The sequence below is a fragment of the Danio rerio genome, chromosome 10 (assembly GCF_052040795.2).
Source record: "Danio rerio strain M-AB ecotype USA chromosome 10, GRCz13ab, whole genome shotgun sequence".
Classification (NCBI taxonomy): Eukaryota; Metazoa; Chordata; class Actinopteri; order Cypriniformes; family Danionidae; genus Danio; species Danio rerio.
Window position 1 is genome coordinate 39,002,501 of NC_141030.1, and position 23,219 is coordinate 39,025,719.

The window sequence follows — 23,219 nt, forward strand, 5'->3', positions numbered from 1 at the left end:
AATATCCGATTGTTTCTCTTATAATTGACTTCCTGTCACCTAAATCTAATATTGCGGCATCGGCTAATGTTCCATTTCGTCACAAATTTTATCACAGTGTAATAAGCCAGAAGGGAATGTACCATCGCCTCATTATCAGATGAGGATTTCGACTTGACAGAAAGAACAGAGAGTGGAGACAGAACAATGCAGCATTACTAATATAAAAGAAATACACATAAAATGAGTTTAAAAGTTAAATTAAAAGAATGTTTTTTTTAGATGTTTATAATAATAATAATAATAATAATAATAACAATAATAATAATAATAATTCCTTAAATATATTCAGCACTTTTCTGGACACATAAAGCACTTTACATGTTTTTGGCTGCAAAACTCCTCTTACTATAAAACACACTTTACTGGACTGTCCTGCTTTTACTGATTCCAGAAGACTTTTTTATGAATTGAACTCTTTTAAGGACATTTTTAAGGACACAAAGTGAAACCAGAAAATATTTTAGAATTTTTATCATTTATTACAACAAAAAATCTTATTTAATTTATGTTTTATTTTGTTTGTTGATTTTTAAATTGTATATTTATTGTTGAAAGATTCCTGCCATAAAAATAGCTTTGGTTGCTGACATGGCATTAAATCCTCATCCACCACCAGTGTGCAGCATCCTACTGGATGACATGCAGCAGTCATTTTGTGCCAGACCCCACACCAGCTGATTGGTGGAGAGGAGACAGAGTGATAAAGCCAATTATGATTTGGGGATGGTTAAGGGGGGCATGATACCGGAGTTAAACCCTTACTCTTTTTCTAAGGACATCCTGGGATTTTTAACCACCACAGAGAGTCAGGACCTCGGTTTAACGTCTCATCCGAAAGACGGCGCTCACTGAGCAGTATAGAGTCCCCATCAATATACTTGGGCGTTAGGACATACACACACTGCAGGGTGAGCATCCCCTGATGGCCTCACTAACACACACCACTTCTAACAGCGACCCTGCTTAGCTTCAGTGGGCGACCATCTCAGAGTCGCAGCGAGCTAGCTGCAGTTACAGCTGCTACATCTTTCAGTTTTAAGGATATCTATAGACCTTTTTCTTGGCTGCTGCATAGAGGGTGCCATAGCGATTCCGGTAAAATGTTTAGAACTTCCGTTTACAGCGTTTACAACTGATAATTTGCGATCCGAAAATGGGTTTCAATAGCGTTTTGAGTGGATTACGAAGTGTTTTTGTAACGCACAACTTTGAAAAGTGTGTGTTAAAGCCGTTATAATCTGTCAGACAAGGTTCAAGCATGAGAGAAAAACGTTCTCCTTGTTCACATGTCTGGTCAGGAACTATGTTTCTAACTACAGCTCCAGAGGTGTAGTTGCGAGTGCTCAATGTTCATTGGAGCGATGGATTTAGGAAATGGAAAATCAACAAACTGTTTGTAATGACGAAACTTGCGACCTTAATTGGCTAACGATGGTTTTGGGAAACCCACCCCAGACTGAGATGCTGAGAATGAAACAGCGCGATGCCGACAGAACAAAATACAAACACGAGTGCAAGAACGCGCGTCCCAAGCATGCACAGAGTGCGCACAGTATGCGCGTGCCAACAACGGCGCCCATGCAACGACACACAATGACAGATAACAAGTGCTCGACCCGAGAAAACTTGAGCCAAGCACAACAGGAGAGAACAAGACAGAGCTACTGTAGTGTCCGGACTCTGCCACTAAAACAAGAATTTACACGATTAGAATGGCAGAACCCTGACAGCTTAGGGTAATTAGTCAAGTTATTGTATTATGATGGTTTGTTCTGTAGACCTTGGTAATGGTGTTTAAAAGGTTAAAATCTGCTTTTATTCTAGTCGAAATAAAACAAATAAGACTTGAAATTGAAAATTTCCTTGCTCTGTTAAACATCATTTGGGAAATATTAAAAAAAGAAATTCGTAGGGGGGCTAATATTTCTGACTTCAACTGTACAGTATATTGGCTCAAAACATTATTCATGCTGCTTACTAAATCAACACAATTTTTTTATTTGGGGGGGGGGGACAACTTAGTTGTTTCATGTTCAATCCACTTAAATTTGTAAAAACCATTAGGTCAACTTAATCGATTTGTGTTTGGACAACATGGAGGATTTGTGTGGAATCCATCATTTTTTACAGTGTATAGTATAATACACTTTACTATAGTATGGTTCAAAAACACTATATTTGCTATAATATCCTATTAATATAGTACTTTTTGTGAGCACCCATGTAGTGTTTGTGAAGAGTGTATTAAGTGACGGCCGGGTGTGATGCAGGAACGGGTGGATCTAAAAATGACGCACGACACAAAGCAATGATTATACATTCCTCTGAAATAAAAGCTGTGTCTGTTAAAAGCAGCTTGACCTGTTCATCCACACAAGTGATTTACAAGAGATAAATGAAACCACAGGAGTCTTGAGAAGATAACTGTGCTCAGAACACTACAGCTGTGGGAAATATTAATTTTTTAGGGTTTACTGGATTTATTAGGTATGGGTTTGAGTCAAATGGTAATAAAGGTATATATATATGTATAGTTGAAGTTATTAATTCAGCCCTCCTATTTATTTTTTTCCCCTCAATTTCTGTTTAACGGAGGGAAGATTTTTTCAGCACATTTCTAAACATAATAGTTTTAATAACTCATTTCTAATAACTGATTTATTTGGTCTTTGCCATGATGACAGCACATAATATTTTACTAAATATTTTTAAGACACTTCTATACAGCTTAAAGTGACATTTAAAGGCTTAACTAGGTTAATTAGGTTAACAGGCAGGCAGGTTAGGGTAATTAGGCAAATTATCGTGTAACGATGGTTTGCTCCTTAGGCTATTGGGAAAAAATATATAGCTTAAAGGGGCTAATAATTTTGACCTTAAAATGGGTTTTGAAAAATTTAAAACTTATGTTTTGGTCATGTCCCAGATTATCTGTATTTTGGTCAAATATTTTTTTCATCTTACTCCACGATATTTTGTAATGATGTTTGTGCAAATCACTTAACTGCTGTCTTTGGTATTGTATATGAAAATGACAATTTGTCAAAAAGTGAATTGGACTGCATAGCCTTTACTTCTCTCTTAGCAAGATGCTTGATTCTAATCTATTGGAAGCAATCATTTCCCCCTTCTTTTAAACAGTGGGCCAACGATGTGTTGCATTTCCTTACTTTGAAAAAAAAAATACTGCAGTTTAAATGGTTCCGGGTCCAAATTCACTGCCATGTGGCGTCCTTTCATAAATTATTTCCATAACCAAATGTAAATGTAAGTGGACAAAAAGATGCTGATGCTGTTTTGCTTGTACTGATGTTGTCTTCACTTTATTTTATTTTTTGTCTTTGTTTATTGGTACACAATTTTAAAGCACAATGTTTATTTTTATGTTGTGTTGTTAATTATGTTGATTAATGTATGTTTTTTGACTACTTAAGTAAATAAAAAAGGGAGAAAAGGGGGAAAACAGCAGACTTCATTGTTCAAAAAAATTAAAGACAACTAATCTTTTTTTAAAGTTACAAGTGTTATAATTCCTAATCCTGGAGTGCTTAAAACTCTCTTGAAATGCTTACACACTATATATATATATATATATATATATATATATATATATATATATATATATATATATATATATATATATATATATATATATATATAAATTGAAATTACAATGTAATTAGACAAAATGCAAAATAGACAATAATATTACAAACCATGCAGATATTTAATGTCTTATTTTACGTGTTGTGTTGCTAATAATACTGCAAATCAACTTCCCCATGGGGGCTATTCAAGTTATATATTTATATAAATTATATACCTTAACTCATCTTACATTAAACAAAAATGGTGTTTAGAATTGGTTTTCTTTTTCTTTTTTCTTTCTTACTTTTTTTTAAGAAAATCACAACTAGTTCAAATTATTTGTTCTTTTTTGCATATTTTTATTTCTTTTTAACTTCAGAAAAGTTAAGAAATCAATCTTAGGTTGGATAACCATAACCATAATTTTCAATCACTGTAAGAAAGGGTCAAAATGGCTAATTCACACTCTAATTTTTTGAATAATAACAAATAACTCTAAATGACAATATTTAATTCGAAATGAGAAGTGTCCTTTTTTTTAAGAATAAAACAAATTTTAACATTTTACTCTAACTTATGCATCACATAGTAAATCAAAAGAAATGATAATACACAAGATCTAATGTATGCATATGCCCTGTAAATATAGTTTTAACTTCACACTACAGGTAGTATTCCTGTGTGCCGAAGGGGAAGCGCCGGTGTTTTGTAGGTTGGGTGTGTGTGTGTTGAAGTTTTAGGTTAACGTGGGTGGTGCACATAACTCACTTCTCACTGAAACACATCACAGGACAGACAAACCTGAGCGGATTTATAAGCAACTTTAGTCTAAGTTTTTTTCTTAGGAAATTTTTGTCAGATCTTCATTTGGGAAAGCAGCCTGTGGTTGCTGTGTGTTGTGTGTCAGGAACATCCATGTTTTCTACAGATCATGTTAAAAATCACAGCATGAAACTGTCCACAAGGTATGTCATTTTATGTTTATATGATTGACTATATGTAAATGTGATGGTGATCTGTTGGTTTTGTAATGTTTAATGAACTTGTGTGTGTGTGTTTTTAAGGTTATTTGTTGTTAATAAACAATAGAAAATATCTGTAAAAATTTACTGTAAAATAATACGGTAAACATATAGTAGATAGCCTACATTAAAATCATTGCTTTATTTTGAGTGACATTTTTATTTAACAATATCAAAATTAACCTACAACGTGCTTTCTGATATATAATCAGAGGCAGGTTTTACAAAGAATGTGCAATGGCTTATAGTCCAAATGTACTACAAAATCACATCATAAACAATAGCAGCAAATAGGTCAACTAAGTATTTACCAAATAAACAAATACAATAATTTTTAAGGGCAAAACAATAATAAAGAAATCATAGTAATGCTTAAAAAAGGGTCACACTTTACAATGAGGCTTCATTAGTTAATGCATTTACTAACAAAAACTGATTATGAACAATACTTGTACAGCATTTATTAATCACAGTTCAACATTAACGTCCAAATTCATGCTTGTTAACATTGCACCATGAGTTGAACAATGAACATTATTTTCATTGATTAACATTAACTAATATGAACAAATATTGCATAATTGTATTGTTCATAGTTAGTAAATGCATTATCTAACATTAATTAATGCAACCTTATTGTAAAGTGGTACTAAAAAAAGTAATAATTAAAAAAATCAATAAATACTTGTAAAAGTCATTTCTAAATGTTACCATATTTTTGTTGTTGTTGTCATACACTGGTGTTTTGAAGTGCTGTTCTAACATCTACGCAACATAACTTTGTGACACTCGTTCATAAGCATGGTTTAAGAGAAAGTCATATGATGCATCAATAATCATCACAAACAACTTTCTCAAACAGAAAAGCAGACTAATATATAGAAGGAGCTACTAAAACCATAACGGTAACTCACAAAGTGATGCATTAAACATTATTGATCAACATCAAATGTATTATAAAACTCTTAATGTGGATAACTCAAGAAAAAAAGTTAAAAGAACAATAAGTAATGTAAACAAAAGAGAAACATAAAATGTTTGTGCCATGCAGGGAAATCTGGAAAAGTGAATTTACGGTTATTTACTGTAATATATTTTCTTACAGTTTAACAGGTTACTTATTTTTACTGTAGCATTTTTACAGTTTTACCGTTGAAATTTTGGACAGTTTTTACAGTGTATAACAGCAGGATTTAGTTATAAAATGAATTAAATATTAAATTTAAGTTTTGAGAAATGTTTGGGAAAATGACATTAAATGACGACAGTTTGTTATTATTACCCCTAGTGTAATTAGAATTAGTAAAAGGAATGTAAACAATGTCAATTATTGATTATGTTACATTCATCATAGACTACAAACGGATCAAACAAATGATTTCTGTTTCAAATAAATGCTGTTGTGAACTTTCTGTTAATCAGACATTGCTTTAAAAATGTAACTTGTGAACGTAATGTTTAAAAAAAAAAAGAAATTTAAATCAATTTATTGGAGCTTATATATTTATCAGTATAAACTGATTGCTTTTCACCCGTAATTTATTTTTACAATTTTTTAAAAATTAAATTAAATTAAATTAAATTAAATTAAATTAAATTAAATTTAATTTAATTTAATTTAATTTAATTTGATTTTTTTATTTGATTTTATTTTGTTTTATTTATTCACGTGTTTTTGTCAAGGATTCCTAAAAATGTGGCACGGCTTCCACAAGAGTATGATACAGCTGTTTTCAACATTGATGATGATGATGATGATAATAATAATAATAATAATAATAGTAATAATAATAATAATAACTATAACACAAACAACAGCGACAATAATAATAACTATAATAATAATAATAACAATAACAACAACAGCAACAACAATAATAATAACATCAACAATAACATCAATAACAACAATAATAACAACAACAATAGTAAAAATAATAATAACAATGGTAATAATAATAATAATAAAAACAATAACAGTAACAATAATAATAACAATAATAATAATAATTATAACAATAATAATAACAATGATAATAATAATGATAAAAACAACAACAACAACAATAATATAAACAATAACATCATCACCATCAACAACAACAACAATAATAATGATAAAAATGATAATAAAATGTTTCTTTTACATATTAGAAGTTTTTTTGAATTGTCATGTAGTGAACACTAATAAACAATACATAAAGAATATATTAAAATACCAAATAAACGTTCATAATATCACTTTACTATTGACTAAATATATTCAACCTTTTAAAAGCAGCAAAAATTTTCACCAACTGTTAACATGTTTATAAAAGCAAATCTAAAAATATATATTGTCATATAAAGTTATTTCCTTCTTATAAGAATATTATTTAAATAATATTATTTAAAATCAAGAATGCCAAAAACACTTTGAGATTTTAATATTTTGCAGCCAAACAAGAAAAATGTTGTTTCCTTACTTTCATCCATTTAACAAAGCATTAAACCCTTGACCTAAATATTGCACCATGCTTTTAAGTCAAGAAGGAGAAGTTAACCATTCATCTTATTAAATATTTCCTCCTAATGCCTAAGCACTGATAACATTCACTTTTTATTAAACCAGGTTAGAAATGCACACCCGCTATGGATTTTCAACTGAAACCTCCTGACAAACAAGACAGAGGGCTAAGCAAATGTTTCTAGCTGATGTATTTCTGAAACATATCAGCTCATGAATTGAACCGTACCAGGAAACGGATACGTTAAACCTCACGTTGAGCTTTAATTGTTACCCGCTTCATTCTTTTGTTTGAGAGTGACGTCTTGACTAGCGGGTTTGACGTCGTGGAAATGTTATCACTCAATACTTCTGACACTTTTCAAGCCGTTTCTTTGCATCTTATGCCAAGTGAGTTTTCTGTCTGTGTGTTTCAGAGGGATGCGGATCAAACCATTGAATCGATGGAGTTTTTGGATCCGTTTGTTGTTCCTGGTCCTGGTGTTTTGTCCAGGTGAGGTCTGATGCTTGTTTAAGACACACCTGTGATTATATATATGTCGCTCTGCTTAATTTCAGAGATTGTCCTCCTGTTTGCTCACTTATTATGCCACTGCATTACTCTACATGTGAGTTTATGCAACAAAGGTAGACGATGACGTTAAAACATGTGTTTGCACAACTATGCTCAAAAACGTGTGTAAAATGCACTAAAAACATGATTTATGCTGCTTGTTTAAAAATATTTATTTAAGATGAGTTGAAAAACACAATTCAAACAAAACAGTTTTTTTTAGGACAACCTAATTGTTTTATGTTCAGTCCACTTACATTTGTAAATCACGTTAACTTAATCAATTTGTGTTGGGACAACATGAAGGAAGTGTGTGTGACCCAGCATTTGTTACAGTGTGAGCTGAAACATCACCATTTTTGAGATTTTTTAAAACAACTCAATTGTCATAAGGGATTACACAGAGTTTCTGCAGCAAAATTTAAGGTCTTTTTAAGACGATTATGAGTAAAACATCAGACCTATACAGCACAGACTTCCGGTTGCGGGCGTCAATGGAGTAGTTGAGTCTGTCTCGAGATCCCTGTGGACTTATTTTTTCCTTCAATACTCTAATCCTCCACCACTTAATTAATTAATTTATTTCTTAGTGCTTGACTGTGAACATGGTTAACGCTTAAGACTAAAAATGGCATCAAAGTTCAGCAAATATGGGAAAAAAGACCCTCCTAAAGACGATGGAACCGCAGCTCACGTGGCGTTTAACATGGCGGCCTTAACTAGTCTTCTTGAAGAACATAGAGAGGTCCTGTATACTGAGTTTAAAGCCGCTTTGATATCTTTGGAAACAAAACTGAACTGAGTTCAAACAGCGGTGCTGGATAAAAGTTTGCAAATTACAATCGAATGCCGACCTTCTCATTGAGAGAATTCTCTCGCTAAAAGCGGCCTGTTCTGAGCTAACCGAGACCTATACAGCACAAAATGCTGAGGATTTTTCTAATGGCTAGTGAAAAGATTTTGACTTGCCCCATAAAAAAAATCTAGTTACCTATACAGTACATCCAAATTATTAGCTGGGTTTTTGGCCAGATTGGGTAGCTTTAAATGGAAATTTCAATTCCAGGATTGGCCAGTCCAATCACCAGACTTGAACATTATTGAGCATGTCTGGGGTAAGATGAAGGAGGAGGCATTGAAGATGAATCCAAAGAATTTTGATAAACTCTGGGAGTCCTGCAATAACACTTTCTTTCCCATTCCAGAAGACTACATTAATAAGTTTTTTAGTCATTCCAAAGATGTATGGATGCAGTCCTCTAAACTCATGGGAGTCATACATAATATTCATTCTTTTCCTTAAACTTTTGTCAAAGCAAAGTCTGACCTTACTGTCCTAATTAAATAATTAAAAATCAAGGCATGTTCATATTTTATTTTCGTAAAATAAGCATGATCTAGAGGCCTTTGCCTTTCATATAAGCCACTTCTGATACCAAATGATCAACTAGACGTCAAGTTATCTATCTATCTATCTATCTATCTATCTATCTATCTATCTATCTATCTATCTATCTATCTATCTATCTATCTATCTATCTATCTATCTATCTATCTATCTATCTATCTATCTATCTATCTATCTATCTATCTATCTATCTATCTATCTATCTATCTATCTATCTAACATAAGCATGTTTGTGCCAGTATATAGAGGAACATCTCAGATCATGTTGTTCCCTGTTTCAGTCATGGGAGTGTATCTGAGTCACTTAAAAATGGGCTGTGATCACCTTGAAACACAATAGACTAACTGAACCAAACGATCAAACAAAAGCTCAGTCAACCTGCTGGACATGTTTTTGACTGCGACAAAACAAAAAGCCATTTTCTGTTCATGCTTGTGAATCAGCTAAACAGGCAGACAAGAGAAAAGTGATAAAGGGTTGCCCTTCAGTACAAAAACACAGACAGTGAAAAAAGGCTAATGTTTCAGAGCTTTTATTTAGTCTTTTGACAGAATAAAATGAATCAACAATGGATATATGTGTGATCTATATATTGGTACCCTCATTGCACATTTAAAAATTATGTGTATTTATTTAAGTGCTGATTTTTCCCCATAGTAATTAATACAATTATTAAAGCAGAAATGACATGACAATTTTAAATATTAGTTATATATAACAAATCTCAATTCCAACTTTTATACCAAAAGTAAAGTAAGTTACTCCAAGTAATAATATCCCAAAATAATGTCAAATTAACTTCTGGCATGTTTCACACACTGATTAGCAGCATGTTGTATGTTACTAGCTTGTTTCAACATGTTGCTAGCACTTTGTTAACATGTTTTTAACTTGTTGTTTGGATGTCTGACTTGTTCAATGTATAATTCTAGTATTTTACCATGTTAATATATTGCTAGCATATTTTGCTAGCAATATAATGCTTCTAACACATTGTTAAATTTTCCATCTTGGCTAAAGTAACACATTTAGCATAATTCTGGCAAGTTCCTAGCATATTTTAACATGTTAGTATGTTACATGTTGCTAGCTATTCTAGCATTTTAAAATTTTGTTAGCTTATCAGTAATTACATAGCTTGTTTCAGTATGCTGCTAGCACATTTAAACATGTACAAATTTGTTAGTATGTTTAAGCATGTTGCTGACTTGTTGAAAATTTTTCTAGAATTTTACGTTGTTAATATGTTGTTAGAATGTTGCATGCTTATCATGCTTTAGCATTTTTTAACACATTGTTCAAATTTTGGTGTTAGGAAGTAAAATGCTAAAGTAGCATGTTTAACAACGCTAGCGTTTTAGTTTGTTTTAACACATTGTTTTACTTGTTTTTGTTACTTGCATGATTGTTTTAGCATGTTGCTAGCACGTTGTTAACATGTTTTAACATGTTATTAGGATGTTACTGACTTGTTCAACATACATATATCTAGTATTTTAACTAATAATATTTTGCTAGTTTAATATGCTTTTAGCATGTGTTAACACATTGTTAAAATTTCTCCCTGCTGAAAGAAAACATCTTAAACCAGCCTAGGCTGGTTGGCTGGTTTTGGCTGGTCAACCAGCCTGGTTTTAAAGGGGTTTTGGCCATTTCCGTGCTGGTTTCCAGCCGTTTTCAGCCTGTTCTTAGCTGGTCAGGCTGGGAAATGATTAGCTGAAACCAGCTTGACCAGCAGCCAGGCTGGGAGCCCAGCCAAAACCAGCTATGTCCAGCTTAAATCAGCCTGGAAATGGCTGAAACCCCTCAAAAACCAGGCTAGTCAACCAGCTAAAACCAGCCAACCAGTATAGACTTGTTTAAGCTGTTTTTTTCAGCAAGGCTGTCTTACCCATAGTAACATTTTACATAAATCTAGCATTTTAGCAAGCTGATGATAGCATGGTTTCACATGTTAGCATGTTACATATTGCTACATATTGTTACATATTCTAAAAACATTTAGAGTTTTGTTAGCATGTTTTAACATGTATGTTGTATAGATTGTTTCAGCATTTTGCTCGACCATTTTCCACATGTTAGAAGCATGTTTTAGCATGGTTTTCAATGTTGCTGACTTGTTGAACATATTTCTAGTATTTTAGTTTGTAAATATATTGCTAGCATGTAGCTTGCTTATCGTGTTTTAGCATGTTTTAACACATTGTTAACATTTCTGTGTCAGGAAGTTGCTAAAGTAACATGTTCAACATAACGCTAGCATTTTAGCATGTTAATAGCATGTTTTAACACATTGTTTTACTTGTTTATTATTGCTTGCATGATTGCACGATTTCAGTATGTTGCAAGCACGTTGTTAACATGTTTTCAACATGTTGTTAGGATGTCACTGACTTTGAGCATGCTAATACTTTGTAAAATCCCTACCTTGCCTACCTTACCTATTTACATGTTTAACATAATTCTAGGTTTTTAGAATTTTGTTAGCATGTTTTAACATTAGTAACATTTACAGTAAATTTACTTTCCTTAATATTACATTTAGTAATTACATGTTGTATAGTTATTTTCACCATTTTGCTAGCACATTTTTCAACATGTTAGAAGCATGTTTTAACATGGTTTTCAACAACCTAGGCTCATTCTGAAAACACACCGCTTTATACATTACTGGAGAGCACTAAATACGTCCCAGAAGCTATGTTTTTTGCAGTTTTTGTTTTCGTGAATCCACCAGAAGCCGCTGTGTACGCTTTTTCAGATCTCAATTTTCTCTCGCGAGTGCCATTTACACCTGCTGTTCTTGCGTAAATCTACCAGAGGGCGCTTATAACAGCCAAACTGACTGTTAGACTGACTGACCGACTGACTGACCGATCGACTGACCCACCCTCCTCCTACCCTAAACAGAACCAATAGTGTTTTCAAAAGCTCCGAACTGGTAACAGCAGGAAAGTCGTTCATACATAGGTAAGCGGTCAGCTGGTAAGAACGAAAAGGTATGACATCATACAGCTTGGTAGCGTTCGTTTTAAAAACAAAATTTAGCCATATGCTACACAATTTACAACCTCCAGAAGTGTATACAGGGCTACATTTTCAGAATAAGCCTATATTGGTTTTCATGTTGCTCGCATGTTGAACATAATTCTAATATTTTATTTTGTAAATATGTTGCTTGCATGTCGCTTGCTTAAGCATGTTTTAAGACATTGTTACAATTTCTGTGTCAGGAAGTTGCTAAAGGAACATGACATGTTGATAGCATGTTTTAACACATTGTTTTACTTGCATGAAAGTTGTGTTAGCAGTTTTCTAACTGTTCAACATATTGATATTTTACATATTTCTGCAGTTTGACAAAAACTATTATCTTGCAAAATAACCAGTAAAATATTTTGTGCTGTCATCATAGTAAAGGCAAAAAACAAACAAAACAAAAAAACAGTTATTAAAACCATTATGTTTAATATGTGTGGAGAAAACCTCTCTGTTAAACATCGGATATGGAACAAATGTTGCAAATGTTCATGTTATAATGTCAATACAATACACTTGATGGGATTACAGATTTTTTTCTGTATTTGTATTCAGGCATCACAGCACAGACAGGACCTCCAACACCAAAGCAATCGTCTCCTCCGCCAACTTTAACAACAGTGGCTGCATCAATGAACCGCTCATCCGTAGTGTCAGCAGCAACAACACCAACAACACCAACTAAGATGCCATTGACTGAAACCACATCTACACCTCCTAACATGAGCACAACTAATCCTGAAACGACACTCACAACACCACCACAAACTCGAAACACAGGAACATCACCATTCTCATCGTCTGGATACACAACTTCTCCGGAAACAAGCACAATATCCAAACTCACTGGAATCACAACTTCTCATGAAACAACCACAACTTCCAGATTCACAACGTTTACAGAAGCAACCACAATATCCAGTGTCACCAAAAACACAAGTTCTCCTGAAACAACCACAATCTCCACATCCACCGTCAACACAACTTCACCTGGAACATCCACAGTCTCCATGTTCACTGAAAACACAACTTTTCCAGAAACAACCACTAACGCCACAACATTAACAGCAACAGTAAGTACTATAATTTTTACCACAAAAACTTAATGTTGTATGTTATCAGTCACTAAATTAATAATAATATCATCTTCAGCCCAACATTTCATCCACTGTCTATACAACTACTAACTTCACAGAATTTACTGCAACAGTAAGTACACTTAACACACTATTATTAATACAAAAGCTTAATACTACTGTTAATATCAGTCGCCATATTAATGATAACATTCATCTTCAGCCTAACATGTCGTCCACTGTCTACACAACTACTAACGTCACAGCATTTACAGCAACAGTAAGTCCACTAAATGCACTGTTATTAATACAAATGTTTGATGCTAGTATGTTATCAGTCACCATATTAGTAATAATAATATCATCTTCAGCCCAACATTTCATCCACTGTCTATACAACCACTAACGTCACAGCATTTACAGCAACAGTAAGTCCACTAAATGCACTGTTATTAATATAAAAGCTTAATGCTGCACTATGTTGTCAGTCACCATATTAATAACGATAACATTTTCAGACAAACATTTCGTCCACTGTCTATACAACTGATGCAACGACTGCTAACCAAACATCAAACACACCTGGTAAGAAATACTGCCTGAAGAAATGCATATGACAGTTTGACATACTTCATCGAATATTCCAGCAATCTCACAAGGAAACGTAACTATATGACATATTGTAAGAAAAGTGGATAATTTGTATGGATTTGTATGATTTCATGCCTATAACGTACAATTTTTAAACAGAGGCATGTCCTCAAACCCCATCCCTAAACATACCTGTCAACATTGGGATGTGAAAATAAGGGATATGCCCACCATGATAAGGGACCCCCTTACATTAAATAAGAGGTGTCATTTTAAAAATGCACACATCTAACGTTTTAATGAAAGCATTCGACTGCTTTCATTACTTTTTTTGCTCATTTAAGACGAAATTAGCTGTGTTTGAAAAAAAAACCTACCAAGATCGACATCCTTATATGTTATTATTATTAATTATGTGTGTATGTCTGTTTGAACACGCACCCAAAACCCAGACTTTCTCTCCGCTTCAAAAAGCAAACAGCCTCTGTTTATCACTATGGAGGGCGTCAGCTGACAGTCATGCACCATTATATGACTGTTTTGAGGATTGTATAGGATAGGCGACAGCACCTGTAATCAAAAGGAAATGGAATCGCGCCATTTTTAATATTTATTTATAAGTGTTTTCATTCCTAAACAAAGCGAAAGCACAGAAAACTCACGTTTTAGAGTAAGGGGAGACCCCTGGTGTTTCGGCGGTATGGGTTGGGTATAGAGAGGCTCAGTTGTTTAGAGAAAGACTGAAAATGCCTTTACGAGATGATAGCGGGATAGAAAAGTAAAATAAGGGAGAATCCCGGGAAAAACAAGAGGGTTGACAGGTATGCCCTAAACCAAACTGGGGAATGAGCAAATTGTACTTAAAGGGAGCCTGTTATGCACCGCTTTACAACATGAAAAAAATAAGTCTGATGTCCCTGGAGTGTTTAGGTGAAGTTTAAACTCAAAATACCACACAAATAATGTTTTATAACTTATTGAAACTGCCTCTTTTAGGCATTGATCCAAATTGTGCCGTTTTGGTGACTGTCGCTTTAAATTCAAATGAGATTGGGCTCTTTTCTAAGGAGGGCGGAGCTACAAAACACCTATGTGTCACTGTAGCGGAAGATTCAAAATGCTAATGGAGGGTGGCTGCTTCTCACTCAGGGCAGTTTATGCTAATGACGAAGAGATTGCCTTTTTTGGGAGGGGCAGTATTTTGCAAAAAGAAAGCCCGTCCCGTCAATGGTCTAGTGGTTAGTGCGTCAACACATGCACTCTGGTGATATGAGTTTGATTCCCACCTCGAGGTCCCATGCCAATCCATCCCCTCTCTCTGATCTCCACGCTTTCCTGTCAACACTCTCTGTCCTATCAATTAAAAAGTGAAACTCCAGAAAAAATGATTGTTAAAAAAAGAAAGTCCCGCCCCCTACTCAATATTCAATTTCAGTTGGAAGTACTTCATTGTGGGGCTGCACGAAAGCGCTGTGGATAGCACAATCGCCTCGGTTCGAGCCTCAGCTGGGTCAGTTGGTGTTTCTTTGTTTGCATGTTATTTCTTCGTTTGCGTGGATTTTCTCCGGGTGCTCTGGTTTTCCTCACAGTCCAAAGACATGTGGTATAGGTGAATTGGCTTAGCTAAATTGTCCATAGTGTGAATGATGGATGTTTACCAGTGATGGGTTGCAGCTGGAAGGGTAGCCGCTGCGTAAAAAAAAACAAAAAAACAAAAAAAACGAATGAATGAATGAATGATACATCAGCATATTGAAATTTCAACAACTTTCAATTCACGCATGCTTTAAATGTTTGAATGAGATCGTACAAATTCATACAAATTAGCCACTAAAAGAAAAAGTCAAATATTCACTGATTTTTTCTCTAGTTACAGCACCCAAACCTTGTGACTTTTCTCAAAGCTGCTTGAAAGGTAATTATCGCAACTTTTGCAGACTTAATGGCTTTTTTTCTTAAATAAAAGCAATCTAATGTGTATTAACTGAGTCTTTTGGGATTTTTAGCATTTTACTGGATGACCACATCTGTTACCGTGACAGGAATATCTCAATTAAATATCAGCAGTCAGGTGAGTTTAGAAATGAAACTCACTTAGAAAAAGTGACATTAACAATCTTATTTTATTCATTTATTTAAATTTTATGGCATTAATTTAGCTTTATTGTTGTTTTATTTTAATTAAATTATTGTTTATTTGACATTATTTTCTGTATCCTTTATATGTACATTTTATAACATTTTTTTTTACAAATTTAGCAGGTTGCTAGCATGTCTTGGCACATTGTTAACATCATAGTATATGTTGTTTATATTCCAGTGTTAGTATGTTTTATCAAATTGTCAGGATGTTACTAGCCTGTTCAACATATTGCTAGCATTTTAGCATGTTGCTACTGTAGTATGTTTCAATATGTTGCTTGCATGTTTCTTGTTTAAAAGTGTTGCTAAAATTTTAAACATAAACACATTGTACCGTTTCAAACAGTATTTCAACATAAAACTTATGTACAAAAACACAGACAGTGAAAAAAAGCTAATGTTTCAGAGCTTTTATGTATTCTTTTGACATGGATCAAAATGGATCTATATATAGGTACCCTTATTGCACATTTAAAAATTATGTGTATTTATGTGAGTGCTGACTTAAAACTTTAAAGTGTTGGCTAGCACATTTTAACACATTAAACTGTTTTAAACAGTATTTCAACATAAAATGTAACTTTATTTACTGTTATAATGATGTGATTTTAATTAGAAGAGCTAATATTTGAAGGATATATGCTGTTATATTGGTAGTATTTTAGCATGTTGCTAGCATGTTTCAACATGATGCTAGTATGTTGCACGTTTCCTGTTTTAAAGTCTTGCTTGCAGGTTTTAAAAAGTATTGCAACATATTAATAAAGTTTATTTTATTTTAATATTATGTATAAACATAAAGGAAATAAGCTGAAATATAGGTTAATATTTAAAGGATATAAAACGTATGACAAACTTTACGAATTTCTGTCAATTTTCAATGTGTTTCAATTTCTTCAATGTGTTTTTCAGGTTGAGAATTTTTTCAAAACGAAGCTAGACACATGTGCAGTTTCCACACCTGAGAGTGTTTCTGCGAAATCTAGTAGCTTAATCTCAAATAATACAAGGTACAGTACACTACATTAGTTTTTTTATCATGGATTAATAGAGATGTAAACATTCTCTCAAACATTATATTTATACAATACGTAATTTGTTTGCTCTCTTCAACTGTATGCATCAATGACTTTCAGTGGCAGATGTTAAATGCGTTAACTTTTTTTTTTTTTTACCTTGCATTCTATCTGTTCAGCAGTCCAGTAACAACATATCCTGGCCTGTTTGAAGTAAGTGCAGAATCAGTTATTTGCATTTGCATTACTTAGTATTTCATCATAAATCATATAATAAACATCAACTAAATGTGCTTTTATTTTTCCTCATCAGGCCTTGGAGATCACATGTGATTCAAACATTATGAAGTCAGTATCGACTGCTACTCTTATCCAGCTCAAACATACATAAGCAATAGATGAAATTGGTGTACTGCTAAAAGGTTTGCTCAAATAGTGTTTTTTTTTTTTTTTAAGTAATTCACAATGCTACGTTCTTCTGAAGCTGGCAGCACCTGCCAATGTTTGCTGCATTAGAGACACTGTGATGATGATGAACTCGGCTGACATCGAAATCAGTGTGGAGGGACAAATAGAAAGAGTGGGTTAGTGAAATACTACTAAAATTGTCTTTCGGTTGTCATAATAATAATAATAATAATTTATAATGATAATTAATTAATGAGTTTTATGAATAAATCATTAACAAAGTTGTAATGAATGTTAGAAAAATAAATATATTTAGGCTACTTTGTACATTAATGGTAATACATTGTACTAGTTTAATATCACTCTTGCTAGAATATGTGACAATATGTGATCTGTTGTTGGTGTTTCAGGTGTGTGTGCAGATGATTTAACTCAGATCTTCGCTGGACAATATGATAAATGTGATCAGACTCTCAATATTGATGTATGCAGCACACAACCACAGAACATCTCATGGTAGGTTTAGACTAAAAACATGAAGTATCATGTTTAAAATAAAGTACAGAGTACATCACTTTAATATGTTTAAATAAAACTATCATTGTGTGAATTTCTTGTTTTTCTATCATAGTGGAAACAGTACAAATGTGATTTTCCCAGTTGGTGTTAAGGAGAACTGCACTGTTATTCCAGGTAAGGCTTCTTTTAGCATTAGCTGTGCTTGTCACGTTTGTCATTCATCATACTTGGAGATAAAGCTTTAGACACAACTTCAACAAATTCCCTTTGATTGTGAATAGGGACACATTTTGACAAATCTCAGAGTAAAGGACTTTATAAAACAAGTGAATTAACACATTTAAAGAAGCAGACACTTTTGCAACCATCTAGCAACACTACACCAGCAATCAACTAGGAAACACCCTAACAACCACCTATAACACCCTATCGTGTTTCCTGCCTGCCCAGCAAGCACAGGTCATCAACATGACGTCAGATTGACGGTGTACCTCAATGTCGTGGGGATATTGCATTTGGGTGGAAATGAAAATCGGGTTGACATCAGAACCCAGTGTCCAATGTCAGACAGACGTTCGATTTTGCTCAATTCCCCATGTAACTTAAAAACAACCAAATATCAACCTCTAATGATGTGACAGGTTGAAGTTGTGTGGACGATACCACTATGACGTCTATCAGATGTTGGATTTTGATTGCCATACCTGACGAGTAAATGTCAGTATTTGAAGACAATATTGGGTTAAGACGTTGGATTTTGGTCACTTTCTAACACAACCTAAAACCAACCAAATATCAATGTCATTTGACGTTATTATTGGACATCAAAATAACGTTGTCCTTAGAAGGTGGCTTGACATTGAATTTTGATCACCCAACATCACAACCTAAATCTAACCTAATATTAGCGTCTTATAACAATGTGTGCCGAGCGGCATAGTGGCACAGTGGGTAGAAGTTTGCTGGTTCGAGCCTCGGCTGGGTCAGTTGTCATTTCACTGTGGAGTTTGCATGTTCTCCCCGTGTTTGTATAGGTTTCCTCCGGGTGCTCCGGTTTCCCCCACAGTCCAAAGACATGCAGCATAGGTGAATTGGGTAAACTAAATTGTCTGTAGTTTATGAATGTGAATATGAGTGTATGGGTGTTTCATATGGAGTCTAGGTATGTATTGAACAAAAAATAATAAATAAATGCAAATCTCCAAAAATCGCAAAGCGAAAATACATTTTTGAGAAATAAAAATGAAATTTTGCAAGCAAAAAAGAACTGCAATTAAAAAAAAAAAAATGGAATAAATTTTTTTAGCATTGCGTTTACAAAACCAAACAATACAAGGGAACGTGGGCATTTACAGTGGGCTCAGACCTACTAGGCTGTAAGACCACCTCGGTAATACTGTGTCTCTAGGTGAAGACGTGGCTTAAATAAAGCCAAAAAGAAAATGAATAAACGTTGTGTGCCTGCTGGGTGGAAACATCCTGTAGTACACAGGTGTCAAACTCAGTTCCAAAAGCGCCGCAGCTCTGCACAGTTTAGTTCCAACCCTAATTAAACACACCTGATCAAACTAATTGAGTCCTTCAGGCTTGTTTGAAACCTACAGGTAAGTGTGTTGGAGCAGGGTTGGAACTAAACTGTGCAGGGCTTCGGCCCTCCAGGAATTGTGTTTGACACCCCTGCTATAGTAACTATCCATGATGACACCGTAGAAATTGCTAATTTCTAAATTTTGCTATGTAAATATAACTCACTTTTTCTTAAAAAATGTACATCCGATTAAAAAAAAGGCTCATGAGAAATGTAGCAAACATTAAAGACCTTTAATTTATGCTCTTGAAAAACTATATGTTTATGACGGGTGTGCCGTTTATTATGTCTTCTGTTGTTTTCCCTTAAAGCAACACCAGGGTGTAACTGTTCTTCACACTGCAGTAATTCAGGTAAGACAAGCGCATCGTGGATGGAATCTGCTGTTAAAGCACAAAATAATATCTTTAAATGCGTTTGATTTTTGCATTATATTTACTCTTCTTCCTCTCTTTTAGATTTCTACTATTACAGTTTTAGCCTTGGTCATTCAACTTCTTCAGAAAACACTGGATGCCAATCTGTAAGTGTCATGTCTCACTGCAGACAGATCATTCAGTGCTTTTTTAAAGGTACAGGATAGAGATAAAGAATTGCATTGTGCTTTTTTCTACAGGTTTCTCAATTGTTCAGTAATTCAACGTGCAGCGGCGCGTCGTAAGTTGTACCCTTTTTGTTGTGTTAGTTCACTGAAAGCAATCTAAACATGCATTTTCCCATTGTGTGCATTTTACAATGATTTTATTTCTATACATTCTGTATATTCTTTCTTATAAAAATATTGTCATTGTAAAAGTATTTTTTTTCCTCTTGACAACATCAACATTCCATAATGTAATTCAAAAGCATAAATCATGAGCTACTGTTGATTAAAAGATACGTCTGCGTTTTTTAAAACTCATCTCTTTTAATTTTGCGTTGTAGATCTGCTTGTTATAGTCTGACAACTTTACGCAATCATTTTCAGGTAAGATATCATGACAGTAAAAGATTTTTTCTCAGTTGGGGTTGATTTCTCTTAACTGTTTCTTAACTGTTTCTGCAGGACTTGAGAGCGGAGAATTCATCTGGACGGTACGTTGAGTTTCAGAGCAGAATTGAAGTCTGCTCTACAGCTGATGGGTTGTTAATATACTGCTTTTTCCATTTCAGTTTGGGCGAATGTCAAGTTATAATTAAACTAGACACAGCGCTGGATCTGTGTGTTATTGGCGTGGCTGTAGAGACCATCATTAAATCTCAGAAGACCTTCACCTTTGATGGAGTTTTGCAAAGAATAGGCAAGTGTTTTCTCCATATACACTGGAGTAGGCCTGCCACAATAATCAATACATTGACTTATCGCACAACACATGGACATGTCCTTAATCATTTTTGGTGATGCCATTTACTGTATATAACCCATACATAAAAACCAATTCTAACCACATTTATGCTGATTGCGCAGCCTCTCTATCTCAATTGGAGGTGTGAGTTTCAGTATGGTTAAAAAAAACACTATAGAATTTACTATAAATTACTGTTGTATATATTCATGTGGGTGCCTGATGACTGAAAATAGATCTGTTACTTTTTTCTAGTTGTTATTATCTTGGACATTTTTGTTACATTTATTTAGGATATCTGTTTTCACATTCTGATTCCAATGCCTGATTATTAAATTTTTAAAATCACTAATATTAAATTAGATATTAATCTAAGAGTTCTTGGGAAGAGTGTTCTTGCATTATGCTGCTATTATAGTGTCAAAATGATCTTAAAATGACAATAGTTTATTTTAATAAATTTGTTTGCTGTATATCATACAACAAAAAATAGATATTGATAGCCTACACTGGAAATCAAAATTAGAGAACAAGAAACAACTGATTTATTGAGAAATAATGCAATGTTCATAGATTAAAATGTGTTTTACACATTCTTATGTGCAAATGTATGGATGTTTCCCAGTACTGGGTTGCAGCTGGAAAAAAGATCTGTTACTTTTTTCTGTTACCAGTTATTATTATTGTTTAGTAGTTTAGGATATCTGTTTTCACATTCTAAATCCAATCCAAATGAGTAGAAATGTGTGTTAAAATTAAACTAATTGAAAAATTTCACATAGCCAATTAAAGAGGTGGCACTGTGGCTCAGTGGTTAGCACTGTCGCCTCACAGCAAGAAGGTTGTTGGTTCGAGTCTCGGCTTGACCAGTATACAAATATTACTTTATAAACATTATTTTGATGAATATAATATAATATAATATAATATAATATAATATAATATAACATAACATAACATAACATAACATAACATAACATAACATAACATAACATAACATAACATAATAAAATATAATAGAATATAATAGAATAGAATAGAATATAATATAACATAACATAACATAACATAACATAACATAACATAACATAATATAATATAATATAATAATATAATATAACATAATATAACATAATATAATAAATATATAATATAATATAATATAATATAATATAATATAATATAATATAATATAATATAATATAATATAATGTAATATAATATAATATAATATATTATAATATAATATAATATAATATAATATAATATAATATAATATAATATAATATAATATAATGTAGGGTCGGCGTGGTGGCGCAGTGGGTAGCACGATCGCCTAACAGCAAGAAGGTCGCTGGTTTGAGCCTCGGCTGTTTCCGTCTGCGTGTTCTCCTCATATTCGCGTGGGTTTCCTCCGAGTGCTTCGGTTTCCCCCACAGTCCAAAGACATGAGCTATAGGTGAATTGCATAAAATTTGGGCGTAGTGTATTAGTGCATGTGTAAATGCAAAGGTGTATGGGTGTTTCCCAGTACTGGGTTGCGATTGGGAGTGCATCCGCTGCTTAAAACAAATTCTGGAATAGTTGGCGGTTCATCCCGCTGTGGTGATCATTCATAAGTCAGAGACTAAAGCCGAAGGAAAATGAATTAATGAGCTCATAAAATGTGTTTAAAGATGCTCTTTTAGTCTGGTTTGAATAACTTGAACAGTTACCTCAAAATGTTGTGAATTGTTGTTGTTTTGTTTTCTAATTTTGATGTCTATTTGAATATATCGAATGACATGCTTATGCTTATTTCCAGCTATCTGCTATGATCCTTCTTTTAACCCGTTGAATCTGTATCCTCGATGGCAGCAATCTCTGAGTACAAACTTCAGCTCTGAACTCTTCTGCACAGACTCAAACCAACAGAATTTGTTTGCAGATTTCTGGTCAGTACAGCTCAGTGCTTTACTTTGAGGTCAGCTTATCATATCTGTCACCATGCAGTCTGTTTTTTATAATTGTTATATCCAGTTTTTATAACCAAAATTCATCCACCCCACAGATATTTAATGATATCTGATATTCAGAAAACTTTCAAATAAATTGATGTGTATTTCTGTCGATTTTTCAATATGTTTGTATTTTCTGTGTTTTCAGTGTTGGGAAATACAGTACACTCATTCCCTTGAATGGCAGCTGTAATTCATCTTTAACCGAATATCAGAACTTCACCACAGCTCCTCCAGTCTTCACAATCACCATTACCACAAACACAAGCTCTTTCAACACTACAGTCACTGCTGTCAATCAAACTGTAACAGGTGCAACGATAGCAGGTAGTTTCAATCAAAGGATTTTCTGGAATACTCTTTTTTTTTACCCAACAAATTCATTTGAATGTGCTAAT

General features: G+C 33.5%; 1 protein-coding gene across 2 annotated transcripts in view; it reads left to right on the forward strand.

Moving 5' to 3' along the window:
• Positions 1-4,396: 4,396 nt before the first annotated feature.
• Positions 4,397-23,219, forward strand: part of LOC101883602 (uncharacterized) — a 34,699-nt gene continuing 15,876 nt past the window's right edge. Inside the window, exons 1-23 of one of the 2 annotated variants that reach the window (XM_087271045.1) lie at positions 4,397-4,595; positions 7,575-7,651; positions 12,715-13,232; positions 13,312-13,368; positions 13,459-13,515; positions 13,607-13,663; positions 13,754-13,820; positions 15,697-15,741; positions 15,833-15,897; positions 16,881-16,978; positions 17,164-17,197; positions 17,298-17,332; positions 17,441-17,568; positions 17,803-17,908; positions 18,024-18,085; positions 19,811-19,852; positions 19,958-20,022; positions 20,116-20,156; positions 20,424-20,466; positions 20,545-20,573; positions 20,652-20,779; positions 22,629-22,758; positions 22,970-23,148. In XM_087271045.1, coding sequence (XP_087127171.1) covers positions 4,546-4,595; positions 7,575-7,651; positions 12,715-13,232; positions 13,312-13,368; positions 13,459-13,515; positions 13,607-13,663; positions 13,754-13,820; positions 15,697-15,741; positions 15,833-15,897; positions 16,881-16,978; positions 17,164-17,197; positions 17,298-17,332; positions 17,441-17,568; positions 17,803-17,908; positions 18,024-18,085; positions 19,811-19,852; positions 19,958-20,022; positions 20,116-20,156; positions 20,424-20,466; positions 20,545-20,573; positions 20,652-20,779; positions 22,629-22,758; positions 22,970-23,148 — 2,113 coding nt within the window. In that variant the 5' untranslated portion in view covers positions 4,397-4,545. The remainder of the gene's footprint in view (positions 4,596-7,574; positions 7,652-12,714; positions 13,233-13,311; positions 13,369-13,458; positions 13,516-13,606; positions 13,664-13,753; positions 13,821-15,696; positions 15,742-15,832; positions 15,898-16,880; positions 16,979-17,163; positions 17,198-17,297; positions 17,333-17,440; positions 17,569-17,802; positions 17,909-18,023; positions 18,086-19,810; positions 19,853-19,957; positions 20,023-20,115; positions 20,157-20,423; positions 20,467-20,544; positions 20,574-20,651; positions 20,780-22,628; positions 22,759-22,969; positions 23,149-23,219) is intronic. The other variant, XM_087271046.1, reaches the window with a different exon arrangement.